The sequence below is a fragment of the Oryzias melastigma genome, linkage group LG16 (genome assembly GCF_002922805.2).
Source record: "Oryzias melastigma strain HK-1 linkage group LG16, ASM292280v2, whole genome shotgun sequence".
Lineage (NCBI taxonomy): Eukaryota > Metazoa > Chordata > Actinopteri > Beloniformes > Adrianichthyidae > Oryzias > Oryzias melastigma.
In genome coordinates this window covers 19,152,968-19,164,510 of record NC_050527.1, presented here as the reverse complement: position 1 = coordinate 19,164,510, position 11,543 = coordinate 19,152,968, and the positions used below count along the sequence as shown (strand labels likewise).

General features: G+C 38.0%; 1 protein-coding gene across 1 annotated transcript; it reads left to right on the top strand.

Moving 5' to 3' along the window:
• The first annotated feature begins 3,230 nt into the window (after positions 1-3,230).
• Positions 3,231-11,089, top strand: LOC112151994 (polyadenylate-binding protein 1A). The gene is made up of 15 exons (XM_024281192.2): positions 3,231-4,063; positions 4,234-4,427; positions 4,578-4,693; positions 6,204-6,343; positions 6,444-6,538; positions 6,628-6,765; positions 7,100-7,195; positions 8,046-8,318; positions 9,426-9,516; positions 9,616-9,738; positions 9,827-9,969; positions 10,125-10,209; positions 10,335-10,465; positions 10,552-10,642; positions 10,723-11,089. Exons 1-14 carry the CDS (start codon positions 3,871-3,873, stop codon positions 10,639-10,641), a joined length of 1,908 nt encoding a protein of 635 aa, XP_024136960.1. The 5' UTR covers positions 3,231-3,870; the 3' UTR covers position 10,642; positions 10,723-11,089.
• The last annotated feature ends 454 nt before the right edge of the window (positions 11,090-11,543 follow it).

Genomic DNA, 11,543 nt, shown 5'->3' with positions numbered 1-11,543 from the left:
AATACTGGTTGTTGGAAGTTTAGTAAAAAAACACATTTTGCCATTCAGGTGTTTCCCAGACAGCCAGGAATGTAGTTGCTGAAGAGCAAAGATCGACTTCTTAATCCACATTTAATCAACAAAATTGCAGTAAAAAACAAAGTGAGGTAATGTGATGAAACCCCCTGGTCTCACAATTCACTGAAACTACTGTTGTCCTCACATGACTTGTAGTTATAGTTTACAGTTACCTAAAGTCTGTTAGGTATTTTTCATTGCAGTGGGTTAGTGTTTGTATGAATGGAGTTCATGTCCCCCTACAGGTCATTTTTGGACTGCTTCTGTAGACAAATCAAATAAATTGCTCGTTATAATATCCCAGACCACGTGTCAAAGTCAAGCCTCTTAGCCCCATCCGGCCCTCCAGATCATTTATTTTATTATTATTAATGGCCTAATGTTGTCTTGCACTTATTTCTAACTAGTATGATTTTAACAAAACATATTTTCATAGAGTAAAATATTGAAGTTGTTTAAGGTTTAAATGAAGTTCTTCTGAAATGATATTCCTGCCTAATTAATTTTTATTCATATTTATCTTAAAAAGTTACGTTTTTAAAGTTTAAAAAATTAAGTTGTGTGTTCAATAAATGTTTATTCTGCTTGGCTACGGAGTGATTTTTGTGCCACCATATTGCAAGCAAAGGTCACAGTTTATATGGGGTAAGATAGCTGTCAAAAAGAAACGTATTCATAAATCATATTTTATATACACAAAAAGAAATTCGTATTCATAAATACAAAGTTGTGCAAACATTTATATTTTGTGCCAAACTTACATAAAAAAACGAATAAAACATTTATTTTTATGTTTAACATGTCTCTCTTGAATACGAATTTTCCTCGTTTTGTATACGACTTCTCCCCGTCTGACGTAGTTTTGACAGTTAGGTAACAGGAGAAAACTGTATCCAAGACAGAGAGAAGTCGTATACAACACGAGGAAAATTCGTATTCAAGAGAGAAATCTAATATGGCTCTTAGAGTCTGGCACAAAGTAGCTCATAACTAAAAATGTACCAATCATTGGATTGAACACAGCAACCATGAGCAGATTTTTCTTCCCTAAGGTAGAGATTAGTATAGGGTATGTTAATTTACATTTTCAAAACATGGATGTTTTATTTTAAAATCATATTTTTTTAAATACAGTTATACTTATATAGTATATTTTTAGTTCGTATTATTGTATGTACTGATAACTGTTATTATGCTGCACAGAATTGTGTTAAATGTCTTTTGTGTCCTGTTTTAAATCGTAATTGTAGTAAAACATGGTCATTGAGACAAACGAACTAAATTCAGTTGCGACTCTGTGGTGGTGGTGGTGGTGGGGGGGATCTCGCCCGGGGACTGAATTGTGTTAACCTTATGTAACAACTACCCGCAGTGGTCATTTAAAGAGTTGTATGTCTTAAGTTTTGTTTTTATTAAGTTTCACTTTCATCATACTTGGCGTTTCAGTTGAACACAGTAAGTCAACGTGAGCATAGGAATAGTTGTCTCCTCTCGTATAAGCCTGGAAGTAGATTTGTCTGTAAGTACAAATGTGCAATTTTGGTTCAAATTGATGTTTTTGATTATTAATAGGTTGGGAGAAGGCAAATATTGTTAAGTCGTTTGGATGAAAATGCTGGCTGAGTTCATTGTTGCCATGTTACGTATACAAAACAATTAAAGAAAAGTCTAAGCTAATTTCAGAGCTAAATTACTATTTATTTTGTATGAAAGCTGCAAATCTTTATTTTGTCATGGTGATTTAAGTTATTGATTGTATAGGAAACTTCCAAGCAGAGCTGGAGGTAGCAGAGATGAAGATGCTGAGGTTCTCTTTGGGAGTGACCAGGATGGATAGGATCAGGAATGAATACATCAGAGGGACAGCACATGTTAGAGGTTTTGGAGATAAAGTCAGAGAGGCCAGACTGAGATGGTTTGGACATGTTCAGAGGAGAGACAGTGAATATATTGGTAGAAGGATGCTGAGTCTAGAGCTGCAGGAAAGAGGTCTAGAGGAAGACCAAAGAGGAGGTTTATGGATGCAGTGAATGAAGACATGAAGGTGGCTGGTGTTAGAGTGGAGGATGCTGAAGACAGGCTTAGATGGAGGAAACGGATTCGCTGTGGCGACCCCTGAAGGGAAAAGCCCAAAGGAAAAGAAGAAGATTGTATAGGAAACTTATACATTGTTTGTATTGTATTTTTCAGTTTTACAAAAAAGATGAAAAAAGGAAAAAGAACAGAAAAATTGAAATTATGAGTAAAAGTACATCTTTTCAAATTCACTTTTTTCTTGGACTATTTTTGTTCGCTATCTGTCTAGCCTTGCTCAGAAATGCAATCGTGAGGACATAATACAAATTATGTATTTTTAGTCTAAACATTTTATTTTTTGTTGGTAATTTAGAAAATGTTGATTTCAAAATTGTAACTTTTGCTTGCAATATGGTGACACAAAAATCTTTCCATATTCAGCCTGCACCCTAGGTGTGTTTTGGATTTTGGCCCCCTGTGCGATTGAGTTTGACACCCCTGACATAGAGGGTCTATGTTACATTTGAAGATGTGTGATTTCCGTGATTAAGGTCGGTGTATTTTGGTTTGATCAGTAAAGAGACGAACAGATTAATGGGATTGAAGTTATTATTTCAATACAATAAAATACAAATATCATAACTTAAATGAAATGATTAAAAGGAGGTTCTTCATGAAAGCTTTAAACATATTTTTATTTCAAAACCACAGTACCTTTTTTAATGTGAAGACAGGACTTAATAGTTTTCTATAATAATTTTAGCATCATATTACTGTTTTTTTGGTCTTATAACTGTTTTTTTTTTCTTTTTTCCTTCAAAACACAAGAAAATTATTTTCAATTCATTAAGTGCCTCGATTATCACTTACTTTTATTTGATAAAATAATGCGACAATAATCACATAATTTCAAAATTATTGTTTGTTTATTATATTAAGATACTTTATTACAGAGTCAAGGTCCATATGCCACAAGAGACACAGCAGATAAAAAAAGGAAAACACTCATAATAATATAAGTATAAAAACAATCACATAAACTTACAAAAAAATATGATATTATATTATATTATGTTGCGTCAAAAAGGCTTTTGAAGATTTTTTTTCCAAAAAGCTTAAATCTCGCGAGAAGTTTTGACGTCAAGGTCCCCCTCGTGAACGCGCCGTGGTTTCGACGGGATCTGCAGTCAGCCTTGGCCGTTCTTCCTTTCATTCCTGTAATCCGTCTGCGTAGGGTGTGCTCCGGAGCTAGTCTCGGCACACATTTTAATATTATGAAACAAACCAAAAGCTAGAGAGCACACGCAGACATATTTTTATAAGAAAAAAAAAATCGGTGAAGCAGGATTTGATTTGCCAACCCAAGTAAAAGCTAAGAAGACGCTGCCCTCGAAAAGAACGAAAGACGGAACGAGAGGAACGTTAGCAAGATAAGCAACTAGCATCATTGTTGAAGCGTGGGCAGTTAACCTTAAACTGTTGATTATTACGGAGTTTGTCTTTCATAATATTTATTGATAGGCAAATTTTCTTACTTTGATAATAGTCTGACCATAAAATTGACTGTGAAAGAGCTGACATCTCTGAAAAGTGAATTCTGTGAGCCATATCGTTTAAGGCCACGCTCCGACATTTTGCTAATTAAGCCAAGTAGCCCACGTTACTAGCCGTCGAGACTGCTCGTATCCGCACTCTCGTCGATTCTACCAAGGAAATATCAAAACACGGCTTGTATTTGACGAAACCCAAATATTACTCAACTTTTACCATAGTTATTGAGAGAAATCGACGCCAACCATGAATCCTAGCGCACCTAGCTACCCGATGGCCTCCCTCTACGTCGGGGATCTGCACCCAGACGTGACCGAGGCCATGCTGTACGAGAAATTCAGCCCGGCCGGACCCATCCTCTCCATCAGAGTCTGTAGGGACATGATCACCCGCCGTTCTCTCGGCTATGCCTACGTGAACTTCCAGCAGCCCGCTGACGGTAAGTGGATCTCCCCGCCGCGTGGAACCTCTGAGCGAGGCGCGTCACAGGAAGCGGCGGGCAAAACGTGGCTGTCATGCTGGTTCTGGGATCAATAACTTTACATTTATATAGGATTTCTGTGGGTATCTGATAAGAATCCTTAATAATGTTTTTTTTCCCTCGTGTAGCCGAGCGAGCCCTGGATACCATGAACTTTGATGTCATCAAGGGAAGGCCTCTTCGCATCATGTGGTCCCAACGTGACCCTTCGCTGAGGAAAAGTGGAGTGGGAAACATCTTCATCAAGAACCTGGACAAGTCCATCGACAACAAAGCTCTTTACGACACCTTTTCAGCTTTTGGAAACATCCTGTCCTGCAAGGTACACTCTTACAGGCTTGTTCTGTGGTTCATTTTTGTCTTAGTGTCACTACTTCTGCATGACTAAACAATGCACCAGGTTGGTTTGTTGTATGGCATGATGTTTGTGACGTTTTTTTTAATTCATACCCTAAAATCTGCCCTTTTCAAGGTGGTTTGCGATGAAAATGGCTCAAAGGGTTACGGCTTTGTGCATTTTGAGACCCATGAGGCTGCTGAGCGTGCCATTGAGAAAATGAATGGCATGTTACTCAATGACAGAAAAGTGTAAGTCTGTCTGTTCTTCAGCTTCTTTAAGATCACTTTTAATTAAGAGTAATTAATAAGAGCATTTTGCTTCTAGATGAGGTTTGCTTTAGTGTGTAGTTGCACCTTTTCAAGTGGAGTCTACAACTTAATGTCAAGTGAATTTCCTAACAATGAAGTTTAAAATGACTAAAGAACCACATGACCTCAGGAGACTTGTTCAAGACTAGATTTAGACCAAGAGTGTCAGACTCGATCGCACAAGGGGTCAAAATCCAAACAGACCTTAGGTCGCGGGCCGAACAGGATAAACATTTATTCAACACTCTAAAACTACAGTTTTTAAAACTGAAATTTTTACATAATTATGAAGTAGATATATAGCATTACATGTGATAATGCTAGTGTGAGCGCTGTAAACTGAATTTGACTGCTGAAGATGCTAGTGCTGATAGCCAGCTAAAATACTAGCTAAATGCCAAATTAGCCTAAAAATACAAAAATAAAACTTAGGTTAGCCAAAACATCTAGCATGTATCTGAAAAAAAATAGTTACATTTCCAAAGTCTAAAAAAAAAAACCTAAATTAGCCAAAAAAGCTAGCATGTAGCAGAAATATTAGCTAAACTCCAATACAGCCTAAAAATCTTTTTTTTTAAAGCCAAAGTTAGCCAAAATATTTAGCTTGTAGTTCAACACCAATATCTAAACTTAAAAACAACCCCAAAACCTGAAAAAAGCCTAAATTAGCAAATACAGCTAGCATGTAGCTGGAATATTAGCTAAATTCCAAAACAACCTAAAAAAGAAACTGGAAAAAAAACTAAATTAGCCCAAAAAAAAAGCTAGCATGTGCGGAAAAATACTTCAGCTAAACTCCATAACAGCCTAAAAATAAAAAAAACATAAATTATCCAAAATAGTTAGCCTGCAGCTGAAAAGATACCTAAACTTCAAAATAGCCCAGAAAAAAAGCCTAAATTAGCAGTGGAAGCTAGCATGTAGCTGAAAAATAGCCTAACTTCAAAATAGCCAATAAAAAACTGAAAATTAAAAGCCTATCTTAGCCAAAACAGCTAGCATGTAGCTGAAATATTAGATAAACTCCCAAAATGGGAGAATGCCAATTTTTAAAACGTTGAAACTCCAACTTTTTAGCATAATTATGAATAATAAAAACAGGCAATATTTTACTCTAAATAAACATATTTTGTCCAAAATATGCAAGTTAAAAATAAGCACAAGATAACATTGGGCCGCTAATAAGAATAAAATAAAATGATCTGGAGGGCCGGATCCGGCCCCCGGGCCTAAACTTTGACCCATGAATTAGACCCTGTCTGCACAGAACTCATCTGGATCAGATAGTTATTCAGTTCTCACTCTATCACAGCAGCAGTAAACAGTTACATTAATCTTGTTTGCGTTTGTTTTCTCTCTCAAAGCACATTTAATCTTTTTATCTTTGCTTTCTCGGTTCTTTATCTTAGACTGATTTGTGACGCGTCTTCAATTATTTCTTCTGCAACAGATTTGTGGGCCGCTTCAAATCACGCAAAGAAAGGGAGGCGGAGCTCGGGGCGCGTGCCAGAGAGTTCACCAACGTTTACATCAAGAACTTTGGAGAGGACATGGATGATGAGAAGCTGAAGGAGCTGTTTGGCAAATATGGTATGGCTGGAGATTTCACATGCATGACCTTCACAAACAACCAGATTACACATGTGTCTTTGTCTGTTAAACATGTTGACCAGTTGTTCTGTTTTTGAAGGGCCTGCGCTCAGCGTCCGGGTGATGACTGACGATACCGGCAAATCAAAGGGATTTGGTTTTGTCAGTTTTGAAAGACATGAAGATGCACAAAAGGTAAGCTTACTATTGTGCTTCGTCATTAGAATAGTGCACCATTCGGAGATTACAGTTTGGTTTCAGCGGATGAATGTTCTTCTCTGCAGGCTGTGGATGACATGAATGGTAAAGAACTGAACGGAAGGCAGGTTTACGTCGGCCGTGCACAGAAGAAAGGAGAACGTCAGAATGAGCTGAAGCGCAAATTTGAGCAGATGAAACAAGATCGCATGACCAGATATCAGGTTTGACTCGTTATGATTGATTCCATTCAGTCATTTAGAGTTTGTTCAGTTATTGCAATTGTACATTTAGATTAGGAACATTTGGGATTCAAAGTGGAGGTTATACTGTCAAAGAGATGAAGAACTCTGGATATTGGTTTTCATCAAACAATGTGGATCAAAAAGCTTACAAAGTCTTAATAAAGTTTTTGAAGTAACAGAGAATATCCTTTAAGTCTTAGTAACTATTTTTTAATCATGTTTAATGTAATTTCCATTTACATTGTGTTACGTTGTGTTTGTGGTTCGGAAGGGAGACTGCTCTTTTTCCCCTAACGTCTTTTTGTTTGTCCAGGGTGTCAACTTGTATGTAAAGAACTTGGATGACGGCCTTGATGATGAGCGTCTGCGCAAAGAATTTTCTCCATTTGGAACCATCACAAGTGCAAAGGTAAACGCCTAATTCAGGAGTCTGCAGCCTGCAGCTCCAGATCCACATGCGTCTCTTTTATCTCCATGGTGGATCCTTAACCAAACATAAAATAATTCATAGAGACTGCTGATCCAGACATGTCGACCATCACAGTCAGCAGCTCCTGATAATGTCTGTCTAACCAAAACTACCTAAAGAAAACAAATAAACAAAGCCTGAAAACTAAGACTACCAAGATCCAAACTAAAATAACAAAACCCAGCAGAGTAAGACTGATGAGGACAAAGAGGGGAAAAATAAAACCAAGGAAAGTAAGGATTACTTAATTATCATTTATTTAATTTATATTAGTTAAATGTATAAACTGATGTCTGAGGTTCACATAGATGATAAACTATGTAGGTTTTTACATCCTGTTGACCTGAAGACGTCTTGTTTGATCAACTCTACCTCCAGAATGAACAGATTTATATGCAAAGTAAAACTTTGGTAAAAAGTTTGATCTTTTATGAGTTAAAAACACATATTATCTTATGCTGCACAACATTGTTACTAGCTGTCCAGAACTGCACTGAGGTGATCCTGTTTGGAACAGATCATCTTTTATCTTTTTGAAAAGAAGTAAAAAAAAAGTAGTGCCAAAAATAAAACATAATATTTATTATTTTTTCAAAAAAAGGTCATGAATGAAAATCTATATTTCTTAAAGGCTAAAGTAAGACTATACAGCTTCTTCCAGGTTTTGATCAGTAGAAAACAAGCCTAAATTGATCCTTTACTGTTAAAGGTTTCTGCAAAGGGGGCTGTAATTCTGAACTTATATTTTATTGTTGCAAAGCCCTCATTTCAGATGTGATTTGTTCCGTAGGTCATGATGGAAGGTGGTCGCAGTAAAGGCTTTGGCTTCGTGTGCTTCTCCTCACCTGAAGAAGCCACTAAAGCTGTAACTGAGATGAACGGCCGGATCGTGGCCACAAAGCCGCTGTATGTGGCTCTGGCTCAACGGAAGGAGGAGCGCCAGGCTCACCTCACCAACCAGTACATGCAGAGGATGGCTACTGTCCGAGCTGTGCCCAACCCGGTCCTCAACCCCTACCAGCCTGCCCCGCCCTCTGGTTATTTCATGGCTGCCATCCCACAGGTAAGCCCCTCCTCCAGCCAGTAAACCAGGGGTGTCAAACTGAAACGCGCAAGGGACCAAAATCCAAAACACACTTTAGGTTGTGGGCCCGAACAGGATAAACATTTATTGAACACTCTAAAACTACAATTTAAAAGCTTTAAAACTGTAACTTTTTAACATAATTATGAACTAGATATGTATTGATGTTAGTGTGAATGCTGTAAGCTGAATTTGACCGCTGAAGATGCTGAAATTGATAGCTGAAAATGCTGAAGGTAATGGCAGAAGCTGGCTAAAATATTAGCTAAATGCCAAATTAGCCACAAAAAAACTTGGGTTAGCCAAAATAGCTAGCATGTAGCTGAAAAAAATAGCTAAACTATAAAATGTCCTAAAAACTAGAAAAAAAACAAAATTAGCCAAAACAGCTAGCATGTAAATATTACCCTTACTCCATAACAACCTAAAAAGCTAAAATAAATGAGTTTAAATTGACAAAAAATAGCAAGCATGTCGCTAAAAAATTAGCTATACTCCAAAATAGCCTAAACAAACTTTTAAAAAAGAGAAAAAAAAGAAAAGCCTATATATTCCAAAAAGTTAGCTTGTAAATATTAGCCTTACTCCAAAACATCCCCAAAAACTAAAATAAATAAATACAATTTTAAATTAGCCATAGCAGCTAGCATGTAGCTGAAATATTAGATAAACTCCCAAAATATCCTAAAAAAAACCAAAGTAAATGCCAAAATAGTCTTAAAAGCTTGAAGAATGCCAATTTTTCAAACTTTAAAACTGTAACTTAACATAATTCTGAATAATAAAAAGGCAGAAATATTCCAGAATAAATCAACTTAAACTTTAAATAACTTTCAATATTTTATTATCCATAAAAATATATTTTGTCAAAATTATACAAATTAGAAATGAGCGCAAGATAACATCGGGTCATTAATAACAATAAAATAAAATGATCTGGAGGGCCGGATCCGGCCCCCGGGTTTTGACTTCGACACATTCTGTAAACCTAATTTTTGTTCTTTTATTTTGTCTTTACATTTACCACATTACAGGATCTTCTCCTGCTAATGTATCATGTGAAACATTTTGATGATCTTGTTTCAGGCCCAGAACCGAGCGGCGTATTATTCTGCCAACCAGCTGGCTCAGCTTCGTCCCAGCCCACGCTGGGCCACACAGGGAGTGCGTCCTCAGCGTAAGTGTCTTCTCATTTATTCATCAGATTTTTTGTGTGTGGTCTCAAACCTTTCTAAGAATACTTATCACAACCCCCTCCTGGTTTCTGTATTTTCAGATTTCCAAAACATGCCGAATGCGATGCGTCCATCAGCACCTCGACCCCAGACCTTCAACACCATCCGCGCTACCACCACCACCAACACCCAGGTCCCGCGCATGATGGCGTCTCAGCGTATGCGTAAGTCACAAAGTCACCTTCTCTGCCGTCTAGTTACCACTTCAATCAACGTTTGGGTTAATTGTTGTTTTTCAAATGTTGACTTCAGCCACACAGGCGCTTAGCCAGCGCCCTGCTGCTGCTTCAGCCACAACTGCCCCGGTCCGTGCCATGCCCCAGTACAAGTATGCCCCTGGGGTGCGTAACCCTCAGCAACATATGGCCTCCCAGCAACAAGTCCCCATGCCACAGGTAAGCTGTCAGCCGTCACACTATAGTATACTATAGATGTGGAATGAAGTTGGTTAGTGAAAGAAAGCGATTGTAGCAGCTTTAAGATTCCATGGATCCAGAGAGACATGGAGGTGACTGAAGGTGGCTTATGTTGAATCATTTTTCTGCTTTAGCCTGCGGTCCACGTCCAAGGCCAGGAGCCCCTGACGGCCTCCATGCTGGCTGCTGCGCCCCCCCAGGAGCAGAAGCAGATGCTGGGTTAGTCATCATCCACTCTGTTTTTATAAAGTAACACAGCATCACTTTGAGAAGTTTGTATTACCAGCTGTTTTAAAAGTAATGTATGTATTAAAACTCTAATGTTTTGTCATGGTTCTGTGCAGGTGAGCGCCTGTTCCCCCTGATTCAGAACATGCACCCCAGCCTGGCCGGTAAGATCACCGGAATGCTTCTGGAGATCGACAACTCTGAGCTGCTCCACATGCTGGAGTCTCCTGAATCCCTGCGCTCCAAGGCTAGTGGATGTTTCATCTGCATCCTCCTCACACTGTGTGTACCATGAATGTTTCATGTAAATGATCCGTGATGTTTCTGCTGCAGGTGGATGAGGCTGTGGCTGTGCTTCAAGCCCACCAGGCTAAAGAGGCTGCTCAGAAGTCCACCACTCCTGCTGGAGTTCCCAGTGTCTAAGGTACGGATGATCCCAACATGACTCTTGTGTAGATGGGAAGCTGAGAGCAGTGTCTGATCTCCTCTTTTTTTGTTTCACAGATTGAGCATTTTGAAACCTGCTTCACCGATGAAAAAGAGAAAAAAAACTTAAACATCGAAAAACCTAAAACTCAGAAAACATCGCAAAATGATAAATTATTTCTTTAAAAAAAAAAGAACAATTGACTCTGCCAGGTCTAGAGAAGGTTTGACTAGACCTTGATCATACATAAAAAAAAATTTGTTGAAAAAAATAGCAAAATAGTGAAAAAAGTTAATGATACATTTAAAAACATTCTTCTGTTTTATGTCATTTTACTGTCAGTGCTCAGAATATCAGCCATGTTGAGGATGATTGGAGCTGAGCCATTTGGAAGGTGATTTGTAACGTAAACTACTGGATCTAATAAATTGTCATTCAAACGTTTGCGTGTGTGGTTTGTTGATGTCAGGGTTGTGTGTTTGTGTTGGGGAGAAACTGTGCAAACTCGTTCCAGCATTTGTCAGAGCTGGGTTTGTACTCCAATGAGGTCATGGAGAGACTTGAAGGACGGGGAACAAAGCTCCTCTCTTCCGTGGGGGGTCACTTGTGCTTTGTTCTGTGACCTTTCTACCTCCAGACTTTATGTCAAAACCCCCAAAATGATGTTCCCTAAACTCCTGCTTTAAATGGATTTCATTTTTTATCATTGAAAGTAAAGTATACAATATAACCTTGAGTTGTAAACTCAGACATGATGGAAAATGAATGAAAAGTGGACAGAAGAAACACTTATGTAGTCTGCCCCTTTTAACTAATCAATAAATCAATCGGTAAAAAAGAAAAACAACATTCTGCCAATTTGATAAACAATTTGAGAAGATTGGTAAAGAAAGACCAA

Excerpts from the sequence above, each read along its gene's own strand:
- LOC112151994 (XM_024281192.2), top strand. The coding sequence starts at position 3,871 with ATGAATCCTAGCGCACCTAGCTACCCGATGGCCTCCCTCTACGTCGGG. Across the intron at positions 7,196-8,045 it reads GAACCATCACAAGTGCAAAG|GTCATGATGGAAGGTGGTCG; the intron begins GTAAACGCCTAA and ends TTTGTTCCGTAG. Across the intron at positions 10,466-10,551 it reads CTGAATCCCTGCGCTCCAAG|GTGGATGAGGCTGTGGCTGT; the intron begins GCTAGTGGATGT and ends TTTCTGCTGCAG.